A 14,756-nucleotide genomic window follows, 5' to 3' on the forward strand; every position below is an offset into this window, starting at 1 on the left:
TTTTTTTTAAAAAAAAAAAAAAAAAAAAAAAAACATTTCCTTTTGGTTGAATTTTTTAAAAACAAAAAATTTGGATCAATTCAGGAATTGATATATATTTTTTTATCGGATCACTGTATGAATTCAACCACTGACTCATTGCATGTACCAACAATTTTATGATGATTTAAGTGTAATGAGCGACAATAAATAATTGAACTACATTATTTATTTCATGTCTTATTTTCTTGGATTTTATTTAATAATTTGGAGTTGTTGTCGTTTGAATTATCTTTTTGGCTTATTTAAAGACAAGTAAATTAGGTTAAAAATCATTGTTGAATACAAAAATCTTGTGTTTTCTTGAAATTTTTTTGTGTTATTATTTTCAAACTCTGCTTCTAACTTTGAAGTTAAACCGATTCATTGAATTAATTTTGATCAAGCTAATTTTAAAGTGAGTCATCTTATTATTTAAGAGTGACCCTAGATTCCAAGTTTGATATGAGAATTATTCCTCCTAGCTCTCAGTTGGAATCATTCGTTAAGTCAGTTCTAGTCGTGAAACTTTGCAATGATACTAGAATGATCTCTAACTTTGCAAATCCAATATTGTCAGTGATTATCACCGACCAACTCGAAAATAAAGCTACAACTCAATCCTAACCCGACCCTCTATCTGAAACCTTTAAGTTCGATTGGATTGGATTGGATCATGAACTTTATTTTAGATTCCGACTTTTTAAAATTTAAAATAAAACAAATAAATCCAAAGACTTCCTTCTTGTTAATTCAACCGTGTGAAAACATAAATATTCTGTACGTGTGGATCCTTTCTTAATTGAAGAATCCATTTAAAAATTAGGGCACTTTTTTAGTTCTATTTGTCAACGAACGTAAATTAGGGCACAATTTCCTGCCCTCAGTGCTGAGCACGTTCCTTCCGACCATATAGCGGCCGCCATTGGACCCCTCACCTCAACCAAACCGTGTCCCTTTCTTTGGTCAAACTTTCCGCACCAAATACCAAACCCCTTCTTTGAATCATTCTCCTCTCCATTACAGAATTTAAAAGAAGGTTGAGGCTTTGAATTTCTTGCGTCAAATCATTGATTCATTTCGTCGAAGGGGTGTGTGTATATATTGGGCGAATCCCATCCGCGGCCGGTGCGGTTTCGCATTGGGTTTTTGTTGTTTCTCTGCGATTTGATCTGGTGAGGGGTTTCTGGGATTAGGAGCCGCATTTTTGGTTTTCTTGTTTATGCCAATGGCGGCTGCGGTGGGGGGTTTGACGACCGGATTTGCCCGTCCGAGTGTTGAATCTATTGCCCCTTCGACGTCGTATGCTGCTCCAGTGCGTGTGTTTTTCAAGCCCTTGAAGGGTACGAGAGTTGTGTTGCGGGGAGGAGGTTATTGGGGTCCTAGGTGCGAGATCGATCCCAATTCCAATTCGGTTCGAAGCGATCAGATTGGTTCGAGTGCGCCTGGGCTTTCGGCTCTTGAATTGCTTAAGACGTCTTCAGTTGATAGTGAGTATCAAGAAGAATTTTAGATTTCTTAAGATGATTTGTGTGTTTAAGAAGAATTTTAGTTTGATTGGAATATTTTGGTTGCTGGTACTGTTAGTTTCATAGGATTTTGCCAATCTCGATCATCTAACAATCTCAGATGCGTCAATATCGATAGCAACTTGTTGTTTTGTTGTTCCATTTCTGTAAATAGAAGAAGATCATGGAAACACTTGCTCGAAATTATGCTATAGGGTTATAAACTATATGTTTCTTGTTCTTCCCAGTAATGGTTTGAATCTACAGCGGTAGCAATTTTGGTCATTTGAAGCTCTGAAAGCTGTTGGATGGAGCTAATTGTTGTTCCCTCTTTTTTATTTGAACAGGATATACAAGAGAAAGGAGCAGTATTATGGTGATTGGGCTTAATGTTCACACTGCACCAGTTGAGGTGCGTGAGAAACTTGCCATTCCAGAAGCTCAATGGCCTCATGCCATTGGTGAACTCTGTGCTCTGAATCATATAGAAGAAGCTGCTGTTCTTAGTACTTGTAATCGGATTGAAATTTATGTCGTAGCGTTGTCGCAGCATCGTGGGGTTAAAGAAGTGACAGAATGGATGTCCAAGGTGTGTGTAATTTACTTTTATGCGCATTCTTTATGTCAAATGAGTTGATAGTCAATGTTCTTAATATTCTTATTCTTCTTATCTGGCAGAGAAGTGGAATTTCTGTTTCAGAGCTATGTAAGCATAGAGTTCTGTTATACAATAATGATGCAACACAACATCTCTTTGAAGTTTCGGCGGGTCTCGACTCTCTTGTTCTTGGAGAAGGTCAAATTCTTGCTCAAGTGAAACATGTGGTAAAAACGGGGCAAGGAGTAGCTGGATTTAACAGAAAAATTAGTGGATTGTTCAAGCATGCAATCAGTGTCGGTAAGCGGGTTAGAACCGAGACGAACATTTCCTCCGGGTCGGTTTCTGTCAGTTCAGCTGCTGTCGAGCTTGCACAGAAGAAACTTCCAGAATCTTCATATGCTACTGCAGAAGTGATGGTAGTTGGTGCAGGAAAAATGGGGAAACTTGTGATCAAACACTTGATTGCAAAAGGATGCAAGAAAATGGTGGTTGTGAACAGAACTCAGGACAGTGTTGATGCTCTAAGCATGGAACTCAAAGATGTTGAGATAATCTACAAACCCCTTTCAGAGATGTTAGCATGTGCTGCAGAGGCGGATGTCATCTTCACCTGCACTGCTTCGAAAACGCCCTTATTCATGAAAGAACATGTAGCTAAGCTCCCCCTTGCACGCACAGAACTAGGAAGGCGTCTATTTCTTGATATATCAGTTCCAAGGAACGTCGAGCCATGTGTATCAGATCTTGAGACCCTATCCGTTTTCAATGTGGATGATCTCAAGGAAGTTGTGGCTGCTAACAAGGAGGATAGACTACAGAAAGTTCAAGAGGCTCAGTCGATAATCGCAGAAGAAATAAGAAAATTCGAAGCTTGGAAGGATTCCCTTGAAACTGTTCCTACCATCAAGAAGTTTAGAGCTTATGTTGAGAGGATCAGGGCTTCTGAACTGGACAAATGTTTGTCCAAGATGGGTGAAGACATCCCAAAGAAAAAGAAAGTAGCCGTTAATGATCTTAGCTTGGGTATAGCTAACAAACTACTTCATGGTCCAATACAGCACTTGAGATGTGATAGCAATGATAGCAGAACGTTGGATGAGATACTTGAGAATATGCATGCTATTAACAGAATGTTTGATCTTGATACAGATTTGTCCGTCTTGGAAGAGAAGATTAGTGCAAAAGTTGAACGTGGCCAGAAGTAGGTTTGCATTTTTTAATGATGTTTTCTTTGATATTCTTACTGTTACAGCATATTCATATCTTGTGAATGCTTGTAAATTCACTCTGTTCATGGTTTGGTTCCTCTTCATTTCATGGGGCAAATTGCCTGAGGATGCGGATAGCAAAATGTGTAACAAAATGATAGATTATAGAGAAAAAATCAATTGATATGTTGCTGCTGGTGCCTTCTAATTATGGTCTAGATCATCTTATGAATGTCTTAATCTAAGAAACAAGTTTTTGGGATGTTTTGCTGGATCATCAACAGTTTCAATGTTCGTTCTTGAAACATCCCAAGAAAGATCATAACGGTGAACTATCTGATATTGAGCATAGATTGATTAGCAACAGGCAAGAAATTGCACTGCCAATGGTACCTGTAATAAGAGCATCTCGATATGAGGTTAGATCATCGGCCTTAGTGATGTCTCCCCTTACTAGTAAAGGGAACTCGAAGTGATGCTATTGTTGGTATCGGTATTGCTCTTATTATCATTCATGGGCAGATATGTTTTTTTTTCTATTAGTGTGGGTCTTTCTCTACTGCTGTTGGTATCGGCTTCTGTATATGCCTCTACTTTTACTGATGCTTATGAATTACTTGCGGGATCGAACTCAAAAACATCTCGATTTGATTAGCCGGGCTCGAGTGGTGGATCGAATTCACACTCAACTAGTGTCATCACAGTTGCGATGGATGCCCCGCCTTTCTATTTCTTCCTTCTAACTTCTCATTAAAGGTGGGGATGAACTCTAAAATCCTCCTCCGATCGGTTTCGACAGTCTTTTCTTCACCTTCTCTTCTCGGCATGATCCATGCATTCAAGCTAGCAAATCAAATCATGGGTTCTCATCTCCAACGCTGGGAGAGGCAAGTGAGTCGGTTGGGTAAGAATCATTTTATACGAGTACAATAAAGGAAGAAACGAGACGAAACGAAACTTTTCACTGTATTTTGTAGGAAAATCATCAGGATCAGATTGCTTCTCTACAGTAAAGCAGCACATACCTGTTCCATCAAAATGGCTCTACAAAACTGCCTTTGTTTTAGACTAGCTATGCATTGCATGCCTCTTTTCTCATCAATGTCTAAATGTTCTAAGAACCAGAGATATCATTCTAATGATCTTCGCAGGAAATCTGCGAACATCTTGACTCTGAAAATTTTAGTACACATACCATCAATTACCCCATCTTCGAGTGATGACTGATGAGTTCGGACAAAATATCGACCCATGTATCTGGAACTCCTGGTAAGCACCAATGCATACAGTCTTGTCCCCAAACTGCTACTGCATCTTTTCTTCCTAACCAAATGGCTGGATGGGCATCGGCTCTGAACTCGCTCATGTGAGTGAGATCAAGAATCTCTATACCCGTGTCACGAACTGCCTCGTTGATGAGACGATTTATTGTTCTTGCTTCTCTATTCACCCCATTGTTGCTTGGATCAAACCAAATGTCTAGCTGTCCAGGCATTATAACTCAATCACCTTGTGGAAGAGGAAAGTTAAAAGATAGGCTAAATTTTCAATGGGTTGCTAAGGGTTGCTAACCTGAGATTCTTGAAGGGGTTCATTGAACAAGCAGCTGCCATTTTGATTCCATTCACCACCATAGAAATGTCTAGGGGATTGTAAACGCCAAAACTTAATTGTCTTCCTGGGAATTTCTTTTTGTATGTGGGAGACCATATGTTTAAGAACAAGTTTCAGTCCATCCAGCATTTCGAGAGCTGGAAGTATCGGTCGACCAGCACGATAAAAAACTAGAGGCGTCTCTTTTGGAAATTTATCGTAACCCCACCTGATAAATAAGAATTATACGACGTGAGATATAAAACTGGTAGTTAAAGAGATGAAAGCAATTTATATCGTTTACATGGTGCTCACTCGAACTAGATTAGTATTCTAACGCGGTTTAAGTTTGCCAAGGATGAACTACAAAAGAGGAAGAACATTGTAACAGCTCAAATCCACTGCTGGCAGATATTGTCCTCTTTGAACTTTTCTCTTCGAGCTTCCCCTCAAGGTTTTAAAATACGTCTACGAGAGAGAGGTTTCCACATCCTTAAAATGAATGCTCCGTTCTCATCTTCAACTGATGTGGGATCTCACAATCCACCCCCTTTAGTGACCAAGCATCCTCACTAGCACACCGCTCGATGTCGGGCTCTGATACCATATGTAACAATCCGAGCCCACCGCTAGTAGATATTGTCCTCTTTGGACTTTCCCTTTCGAGCTTCCCTTCAAGGTTTTAAAACGCATCTATGAGGGAGAAGTTTCCACATCCTTATAAGGAGTGTTCTGTTCTCCTCTTCAACTGATGTGTAATCTCACAATCCACCTCCTTTTGGAGGCCCAACGTCCTCACTGGCACAACACCCAGTGTCTGGTTCTAATACCATTTGTAACAGCCCAAGCCCACCACTAGCAGATATTATCTTCTTTGGGCTTTTCCTTCCGAACTTCCCCTCAAGGTTTTAAAATGCGTCTACGAGGGAGAAGTTTCCACACCCTTATAAGGAATGCTTCGTTCCCCTCTCCAACCAATGTGGAATCTCACAATCCACCCCCTTGGAGACCCAACGTTCTCGCTGGCACACTGCCTGGTGTCTGACTCTAATACTATTTGTTACAACTCAAGCCCACTATTAGCATACATTATCTGCTTTAGCCCGTTACGTATTGCCGTTAGCCTCACAATTTTAAAACGCGTCTACTAGAGAGAAGTTTCTACATCCTTATAAAGAATATTTTATTCCCCTCTCCAACCAATGTGAGATCTCACAGAACAACTGTACGCTCGCTGGTAAGCTCTAATGATTAAATATTTTCATTTTATCCACTTTGAAGACCATGGGTATATACTTCATCCCAGTATAAACCAACCCCGTTATTATTATCACCAAATTACAATTCTTTTGGTCTTTACGATCAGATCCGATTGGATTAACCCTCCCCGACAACCGTCAACTTACTCGACCTTCCAACATAATCACTCACTCATGTAGACTACTTAGTATCTAACAGAAAAAACCAAAACATTGAGGACATTGGAAGAATTCTGTTGATTAACTGTCATATTACTCAATAGGGAAAAAGAAATTACCAATGGCCAGTATTGAACACGAGAACGTCGTAGAAGTTCGTGATGTTCGCCCAATCATCTGCAGGAATATCGACATCCACACGGTATACTCCTTCTGATTGACTTTGGTCACCAGATGCAGAATACTTTGGCTGCCACCTTTGTTCATTCAGTAACAAGAACATAAGAATAAATCTAACTATTCATAGGAAGGAGATAAAACAAACCAAACATAGTTGTCAGGTTTTGGTTCCACAGACAGACAATATTTATTTTGTTCAATGTTGAAACTTTTTTTTGTCTTTCAACAAATGATACATTACTATACCCACATCCAAGTTTCGTAAGTAATCTGCTAAAGAAGGCAGAACATGTCCTGAAACACGAACATGTTTTAGACAGCTCAAAAATAAACTTCACTGACTGAGTGGTAAATGTGACAAGATATTGAAGTTAGAGTATATCCCTGCCAGGTTTCCATGCAACAACTTTCTTTATCAGAAACACAAGAACTTGATCAATAGAAACAAACACGTTGTGTGAGTTATTATGAAGAGGATAAGATATCATTTCCTCTTTAACTAAAAATGCAACCACAAAATCAAGTCGACCGCTAGCAGATATTGTCTTCTTTGGGCTTCCCCTCAAGGTTTTTTAAAATCCGTCTGTTAGGGAGAGGTTTCCACACTCTTATAAAGAATGTTTCATTCTCCTCCCCAACCGATGTGGGATCTCACAATCCACCCCTCTTCGGGATCCAGTGTCCTCGCTGGCACTCGTTCCCTTCTCTAATCGATATGGAACCCCCAATCCACCCATTTGGGACCCTGCGTACTTGCTGGCGCACCGCCTCATGTCCACCCCTCTTCGGGGCTCAGCTTCCTAGCTGGCGCATCGCCCAGTGGTCTGGCTCTGATACCAACTATAACGGCCCAAGCTCACTGCTAGCAGATATTGTCCTCGTTCAGGCTTGCCATCAAGGTTTTTAAAACACATATGTTAGGGAGAGATTTCCACACCCTTATAACGAATATTTCGCTATCCCCAAACCGATGTGGGATCTCACAATCCTACCCTCTTCGAGACCCAGCGTCCTCGTTGGTACTCGTTGCCTTCTCTAATCGATATGGAACCTCCAATCCACCCCCCTTCAAGACCCAGCGTCCTTGTTGGCACACTGCCTCGTGTTCACCTCCTTTGAGGCTCACCCTCCTCGCTAGCACATCGCCCGGTGTCTAGCAAATATTGCCCTCTTTATTTCCCTTCCGGGCTTCCTCTCAAAGTTTTTAAAACGTATGCTAGGGAGAGGTTTCTACACCCTTACAAAGAATGCTTCGTTCTCCGTTCTCCGTTCTCCTCTCCAACCAATATGGGATCTCACGTTATACTTATTCTTATGAAGTTCTACTCGTTTAGCTAGCTTACACCACAAAGAATTCTAAACATTTTAACTACCAACAGATACTAATCGTTTAGCAAGCAAGATCATAAAAAAAAAAAAAAAAAAAAAAAAGCAACCAATCATACTTGTATTTGGCGAGCAACACAGCACGGTGATAAGCAACAGTGACATTGAAGTTCGGAAAATAAGCACCCTTCCAAGCCCCTTTCCTCTTCCACTTCTTTGCACCCAAATCAGCCACTCTAAGACTACACAAAAAGGAAGTCACGAAATTCTCATTCAAAGAGTCACCAACAAACCCTATATTCCTGTTTCTCATCAGATCCAGAAATCTAAACGGATCAATCTGCGGCAAATCGCAGGTTTGGGGCACCCATTTCCACGAATTGATTGAACCCATATTATCCCTCTGGTTCCTCAAGCAATTCCAGGCGTTTCTATGAAATGGGCAAGTCTCATCATAAATGGGTCTGCGATTAGGGTCTCGATTCCACTGGCCCTTGAAGAGATCGCATGTGAGTGATGCAGAAATCTTTTTGGGTCGTGGAGATGGCGAAATGGGTGCGCGAAGAGACGCGGTTAGGGAGTAGAGAAGGAGGATCAAGAGGGGGAGAAGAATCAGCCATGGGAAGAGGGGTCGGATGAGCTTACGATGCATCGCAGAACATCGTTTATGGCGGCGAATTGTAGAAAACAACTGAAAGAGTGGTTGCTCCGGCGAGTTATAAATTTTAGGAGAGGCAGTAACAAAGAGCCGTCATTGTTTAGTTTTTTTCTCATTTCCTTTTTTGTTTTAGAAAGGGTCTTAAAAAATATGTATCCATTTAATTTCAAGAAAAATATTTCAAAATTTTTTTGGTGCTGTCAATTTTTACTAAATAATTTTCGATTTCATTACATTTAGCTATTGAATATTGTAATTTTAACAAAAAGAAAAGAAAAAAAATACTAATTTTTGGATATTAAAATTAAAGGATTTTTTATATTAAAATTAAAGTTACATAGTGTCTGTTTGTTTAAATTTGGATGGTCTTGATCAAGCGTAGTCATTCAAGTAATCTTGATCAGGCTATCTTCTAGTCTAATCACGAGCTTTAGATTTGGATGTAATCTTGATCAGGCTATCTTCTAGTCTAATCACGAGCTTTAGATTTGGATGCTAGAGTCATTTAAATAGTTTTGATCAAGCTATCTTCTAGAGTGATTCTAATCACAAGCTTTAGATTTGGATGCTAGAGTCATTAAAGTAGTCTTGATCAAGCTATCTTCTAGAGTGATTCTAATCACGAGCTTTAGATTTGGATGCTAGAGTCATTAAAGTAGTCTTGATCAAGCTATCTTCTAGAGTGATTCTAATCACGAGCTTTAGATTTGGATGCTAGAGTCATTAAAGTAGTCTTGATCAAGCTATCTTCTAGAGTGATTCTAATCACGAGCTTTAGATTTGGATGCTAGAGTCATTAAAGTAGTCTTGATCAAGCTATCTTCTAGAGTGATTCTAATCACGAGCTTTAGATTTGGATGCTAGAGTCATTAAAGTAGTCTTGATCAAGCTATCTTCTATAGTGATTCTAATCACGAGCTTTAGATTTGGATGCTAGAGTCATTCAAATAGTCTTGATCAAGCTATCTTCTATAGTGATTCTAGTCACGAGCTTAGAAGTGCATTTTCTTTATTCCAGATCTTGATCGTCAATGAAATTTGTGTCTAAACTTTCCCTTAGGTTGATTCTTAATCATTTTTTGAGTTATTGGATAATAAACACCTTGTTCTTCAACGAGTTCGTTAAATCAAATTCCAAGAGTTCCATAACAAATTCTTTAATATTTTAGATCGAGTTGTTAGATCGAATTCTCATCGATTTCAATCATTTGGGATGAAAGGATCACTAATAATTTCATTATCTTTTGTTGCTACGTTTCATTTCTTCTTTCTTGATCGAATATAGAGGTCGGAACCACGGAACTGAACATCATTCCTTTAGTCTTTAACATTTTAGAACATCATAAAACGACATCGGCCTCTTCGGATTTCCGCATAATTCCTGGGAAAATCAGAAGAAGTTCGTCAGTTGACAAAAAGAGGTAATAGAAACCGTGACTCCTGATCGTTTAGTAGTGTTTCCGTTTCTGGTTTTATTTCTTAAGAAGAAACAAGAAACACGAAAACGAGAAACGAGAAACGAGAAATAGGAACATTACAAAACTGGGCATAAAAGATGTATTCTAAGCCAGTATCAGTACCTCTATTGCAGAAGCCAAACGTAATATTGTAGCTTCACCCCATGGACGACCAATCAGTTGCAAGCCTATGGGGAGGCCTTGTTTATCATAACCGATCTGAAAGACGAACAAGTCAGAAAAGAGAACGAACATTGGCAAACGGAGGAAACGAAACTGAATTCATAGATTATCGCAAAGCGTTCGAGAATCGAAGCTACTCACTGGGACAGATATGGCGGGGAGTCCGATAAGATTGGCCGCGATGATAAACCGCATGAGGTAACCTAACATCATTCGAGCCATGAAATTTGACACGAGCAAAAGTATATATAGATATAGATATATGCATACATATAGCTGCATCCTGCAGGTAAGTAATGCTATTTCTCCCTCGTAAAGATTTATTCTCAACTCATTAGAAGTTGTAACGGCCCAAGCCCACCACTAGCAGATATTGTCCTCTTTGGGATTTCTGTTTCGTGCTTACCCTAAATGTTTTTAAAACGTGTCTACTAGGGAGAAGTTTCAACACCCTTATAAAGAATGTTTCATTCTCCTCCTCCAACCGACGTGGGATCTCACAATACATCGGACAATGTGCCAGCGAGAAGTCTGAACCCCGAAGGGGGTGGACATGAGGCAGTGTGCCAACAAGGACGCTAGGCCTTGAAGGGGGTGGATTGGGGGGTCCCACATCGTTTTGAGAAAGGAATGAGTGTCAGGGAGGACGCTGGCCCTGAAAGAGCGTGGATTGTGAGATCCCACATAAGTTAGGAAGGAGAACGAAACATTCTTTATAAAAGGGTGTGGAACCTCTCCCTAGTAGACGCGTTTTAAAAACTTTGAGGGGAATCCCGAAAGAGATAACTCAAAGTGGACAATATCTGCTAGCGATGGGTTGGGCCGTTACAGAGGCTCTTGTCTCTACCAAGGAAATTTGCTATTCCCGATCTTGAGGTTGATCTTCTCGGGGTATCCAAAGATAATATATAAATATATATGTGATAAAAAAGTTCAATGGATTCAATTATATGCCAAAAAATTTGTTTGAAATGCTCATAAGCTTGTCATAATTTGCATAATGTTCACAAACCTGTAACCGGCATGTCTGTCTCGCCATATTTATGAGCACTGGGAGGTATAAGTGGTGCAGTCATGCTGTTATCATTAAAGGAATATATAATTTAGATAAAGAAAACGAATATAACTCAAAAGCAAAGTCAACAGTGGCAACCAATATCATGCTAAGGGAGATAAATTAATGAACGGCAGATGGTCTGATTAAAACTTTCAATAGATATATAGACTTCAAAGAACATGAAGCTTTGATTTGAAAGAGCAAGTGCAGATTCTTTATCAAAACCTGCAGTAAAATCCACCTCATAAACCGGGATGTATGTAGTTGCATCCACATCGGTTAGAAAAGGGAACGAAGCATTCTTTATAAGAGTGTGAAAACCTCTCCCTAATAGACGCGTTTTAAAAACCCTGTGGGGAAGCTCGAAAGGAAAATCCCAAAGAGGATAATATATGCTAGTGATGGGCTTGGGCTGTTACAAATGGTATCAGAGCCAATCACCGAGCGGTGTGTTAGCGAGAATGTCGAGCACCCAAGAGGGGTGGATTGTGAGATCCCACGTCGGTTTGACAGGGGAATGAAGCATCCCTTATAAGGATGTGGAATCCTCTCCATAGTAGACACATTTTAAAAACCTTGAGGGGAAGCTCAAAAGGGAAAACCCAAAGAGGACAATATCTACTAGCGGTGGGCTTGGACTGTTACAAATGGTATCAGAGCCAATCACCGGGCTGTGTGTCAGCGTCTCGCTGGACTCTCAAAGGGGGTGGATTGTGAGATCCCACCTCGGTTGGATAGGGGAACAAAACATTCGTTATAAGGGTGTAGAAACCTCTCTCTAGTAGACGTGTTTTAAAAACCTTGAGAGAAAGCCCGAAAGGTTAAGGCCAAAGAGGACAATATTATTTGGTATGCAGTATGCTTGCTCAATGCTCAATTGAGTATATACTAATTCTACTGTTCAATGGATTGGTTACAATAGTTTTCATGACATGATATCACGGTAACAACAGAAGTGTGTTCTTTTTCCTAGTTGATGAGTATCCACCCTTCATTTTGTCTATCAACGACTTATTTGTCTATCTAATGAGTGATGATATCAGTCTAAATGATCAAGTGGGTTAAAGCAGACTCCACAGATTCAATTCATTAACAGGAGTGGAGAATGAAGAACATACCCAGTTGTAGGCGTCACGATTACATCGACCTTCTTGAATATTTCCATGTGATGATGCATTATTCTCCGCCTAAAACAAAATATACCTTCATAATCCACATTTTTCGGGATAGAGAATCATAACGAAACCGAACACGGATAATTCAAAATATCTAAGAACGAGTTAAGCTTCAATAGTTGTAAAATAATTATAAAGAAAGCTAAACACTACAAGATACTTGATACCACTTGTCACAATCGCACTTTCCTTGGCAGCGGACTTTACAATTGTGCGGCACTCACTCCCAACACCAAGTGAGTCAGGCTAATTTATTTACATTGCCTACGGCCGGGAAACGTATGCTCAAGCCCCTGGCCCCGTTTGAGGAGAAGGTTTCAAAAAAGGGGTAGAGAGATCTTTGGAAGCGAGTTTGAAAGTAAGATTTTAAAAACAACGTTATATAACTATAAGCAAAAAAGCAACACAACAGCTTAAATAGCATATAACTTTTCGGGTGGAGGATGACAATTCAAGATGTGAATAGTTTTCTGGTCCCTAGTTTAGCTCACCTAAGACACTGCGCAGCGACATAATCTGATGCGGTAAACGACCGAAATAGTGCTGAACTGGTACGACTGTCGTAAGTCAATCTTTTACCTTTCCTGAAGAAAATCGATATCACATCATATGAAAGCTAAAATATTTCGATACTTCCGACGCCAAAGTAGCATACCCATCTTCACAATCAGGATTCATTGAAGCAAGAAATTCAGACCCAATGGAAACAAGATGAGCAGTGCGCATTTCAAGCAGCTCAGGCACAACAACTTCTACAATCTTGCACATTTCAATATAAAGTATACAAAATATGTAAGCCAACGAGTACACGAATTAGCTCGAAAAAATAATAAGAATGGGCTTACTTCGCAACCATGAGTTTTCATCAACAATTCAAGAATGTCCTCACTCTTTTCGGAGATATCAGTCGAGAAAACGTCATTAAACCACTGCAAGAGAAGAGTGAAATGCTCCATAAAACATCATGCACAGAGCGATCGAACATAACCAACTAGATCACAAGAAAATACGTTACCGGTGAGTACTTTCCCAGTCGTAGTGATCCCAAAATATTCAAATTATCATGTGATGATAGAATTGGCAAGCAAGGCGGCGCCTAGAAATGTGCATAACGATGATTAAGTTGTAGATTTATATATGGAAGAAAAATAGATCATCTTGTCTTAATAGACATGTAACGGTCCAAGCCCACCGCTAGCAGATATTGTCCTCTTTGGGCTTTCTCTTTCGAGCTTTCCCTCAAGGTTTTTAAAACGCGTCTGCTAGGGAGAGGTTTCCACACCCTTATAAAGGGTGTTTCTTTCTCCACCCCAATCGATACTGATGTGGGATCTCACAAGACAGTTCTCATCTTAAAAACTATAAAAACAACTAGCCTATAACCTTACTGGTTTCAAGCTGATTTTATCCTCAGGGGTGGAGCCCAAAATTGCTGCATACCTGATAAGAAATAAAAGGGAAGACAGTAACCAGTGTTCTGAATCAACCAACATGTCTGCATATGTTCAAAATCAAAAGATTCATGTATGATTGTGAAGATTAGAAGCATGCAGCACCGGCAATTAAAAAAAGTAATGGTGACAGTGAGTGTAAATATGTCATAGATAGCCATTGAAGGTTCAATATAGGAAAAAGGACAATAAGCCACCAACACGGTGCAGGGAATAGAACAGGAAAGACTCGGCTGACCCGCCTTTGACGGTTCTATCTGACCCTACTTAAGCATGCATATTATGTCACCCGAGCAAATCGAAGACATGACAGTAAACGACATCAATGAAGCAGCTTTACCGAGAGGTGAAGGAGCACAATCTTCTTAGAGATGTCCACAAGGCGGGGTGAAGACAAGGAAACCTTCCACATCTCCGTCCCTGTTACCTATGTAATGACTCAGGCCCATCGCTAGCAGATATTGTCTTTTTTGGGGTTTCTCTCAAGGTTTTTAAAACTCATCTGCTAGGGAGAGGTTCCTACACCCCTATAAGGGGTGTTTCGTTCTCCTCCCCAACCGAGGTGGGATCTCACAACCTATTTCAATCCCCACCTCTCCAAAATTCCCTTTTATTTTTGTGGAGATTAGGTTCCTCGCCAGGAATTTTTTCCCCATAAATATATATTTCTTTCAACTCTTTTATTGTAATTGGTAAGTAATGCAATGTGATCAAAATGTCAACCATGGCATGAAGATGCGTATACTAGACCAGTGAGCCACAACATATGGTGGCACCCAATGTGAATCACTTACACTAGCATGATATCTTCCACCGACGACGCTATCGGTCCAATAATCTCGACAGTCCCACTATCACATAGTGAACTACAAAGAAAAAGTTAAGCATCAGAGATCCATTGTTTTTCATAAATAAATGGGGGG

General features: G+C 39.9%; 3 protein-coding genes across 5 annotated transcripts in view; 1 reads left to right on the forward strand and 2 right to left on the reverse strand.

Annotated features, from left to right (window-relative positions):
• The first annotated feature begins 868 nt into the window (after window positions 1–868).
• On the forward strand, window positions 869–3,874 carry LOC111454978 (glutamyl-tRNA reductase 2, chloroplastic-like). The gene is made up of 3 exons (XM_023096476.1): window positions 869–1,508; window positions 1,874–2,115; window positions 2,205–3,874. Exons 1-3 carry the CDS (start codon window positions 1,241–1,243, stop codon window positions 3,330–3,332), a joined length of 1,638 nt encoding a protein of 545 aa, XP_022952244.1. The 5' UTR covers window positions 869–1,240; the 3' UTR covers window positions 3,333–3,874.
• A 393-nt stretch (window positions 3,875–4,267) lies between these two features.
• On the reverse strand, window positions 4,268–8,629 carry LOC111454979 (protein trichome birefringence-like 12). Of its 3 annotated transcripts, XM_023096478.1 has the most exons (5): window positions 7,972–8,627; window positions 6,466–6,603; window positions 4,908–5,157; window positions 4,531–4,818; window positions 4,268–4,440 (listed from the first exon to the last, which is right to left on the reverse strand). In XM_023096478.1, the coding sequence occupies exons 1-4, from the start codon at window positions 8,502–8,504 to the stop codon at window positions 4,537–4,539; spliced, it is 1,203 nt and encodes a 400-aa protein (XP_022952246.1). In that variant the 5' UTR covers window positions 8,505–8,627; the 3' UTR covers window positions 4,268–4,440; window positions 4,531–4,536. The 3 variants fall into 3 exon arrangements, with proteins under 3 accessions (XP_022952246.1, XP_022952245.1, XP_022952247.1); XM_023096477.1 differs by having other exon boundaries at window positions 4,268–4,818; window positions 7,972–8,626; XM_023096479.1 differs by lacking the exon at window positions 4,268–4,440 and having other exon boundaries at window positions 4,637–4,814; window positions 7,972–8,629.
• Window positions 8,630–9,678: 1,049 nt separating this feature from the next.
• The window catches only part of LOC111454961 (fatty acid amide hydrolase), a 9,969-nt gene continuing 4,891 nt past the window's right edge, over window positions 9,679–14,756 (reverse strand). Inside the window, exons 10-20 of the mRNA XM_023096451.1 lie at window positions 14,628–14,699; window positions 13,771–13,822; window positions 13,398–13,478; window positions 13,228–13,311; window positions 13,038–13,141; window positions 12,874–12,966; window positions 12,326–12,394; window positions 11,163–11,227; window positions 10,292–10,353; window positions 10,091–10,186; window positions 9,679–9,891 (exon numbers count right to left, since the gene is read on the reverse strand). Coding sequence (XP_022952219.1) covers window positions 9,835–9,891; window positions 10,091–10,186; window positions 10,292–10,353; window positions 11,163–11,227; window positions 12,326–12,394; window positions 12,874–12,966; window positions 13,038–13,141; window positions 13,228–13,311; window positions 13,398–13,478; window positions 13,771–13,822; window positions 14,628–14,699 — 835 coding nt within the window. The 3' untranslated portion in view covers window positions 9,679–9,834. The remainder of the gene's footprint in view (window positions 9,892–10,090; window positions 10,187–10,291; window positions 10,354–11,162; window positions 11,228–12,325; window positions 12,395–12,873; window positions 12,967–13,037; window positions 13,142–13,227; window positions 13,312–13,397; window positions 13,479–13,770; window positions 13,823–14,627; window positions 14,700–14,756) is intronic.

The sequence above is a fragment of the Cucurbita moschata genome, unplaced genomic scaffold (genome assembly GCF_002738365.1).
Source record: "Cucurbita moschata cultivar Rifu unplaced genomic scaffold, Cmos_1.0 Cmo_Scf00017, whole genome shotgun sequence".
NCBI classification, from domain to species: Eukaryota; Viridiplantae; Streptophyta; class Magnoliopsida; order Cucurbitales; family Cucurbitaceae; genus Cucurbita; species Cucurbita moschata.

Excerpts from the sequence above, each read along its gene's own strand:
- LOC111454979 (XM_023096478.1), bottom strand. The coding sequence starts at position 8,504 with ATGCATCGTAAGCTCATCCGACCCCTCTTCCCATGGCTGATTCTTCTC. Across the intron at positions 5,158-6,465 it reads GTGTTCAATACTGGCCATTG|GTGGGGTTACGATAAATTTC; the intron begins GTAATTTCTTTT and ends CTTATTTATCAG. Across the intron at positions 4,819-4,907 it reads AACCCCTTCAAGAATCTCAG|CTAGACATTTGGTTTGATCC; the intron begins GTTAGCAACCCT and ends ATGCCTGGACAG.
- LOC111454978 (XM_023096476.1), top strand. The coding sequence starts at position 1,241 with ATGCCAATGGCGGCTGCGGTGGGGGGTTTGACGACCGGATTTGCCCGT. Across the intron at positions 1,509-1,873 it reads TAAGACGTCTTCAGTTGATA|GATATACAAGAGAAAGGAGC; the intron begins GTGAGTATCAAG and ends TTATTTGAACAG. Across the intron at positions 2,116-2,204 it reads TGACAGAATGGATGTCCAAG|AGAAGTGGAATTTCTGTTTC; the intron begins GTGTGTGTAATT and ends CTTATCTGGCAG.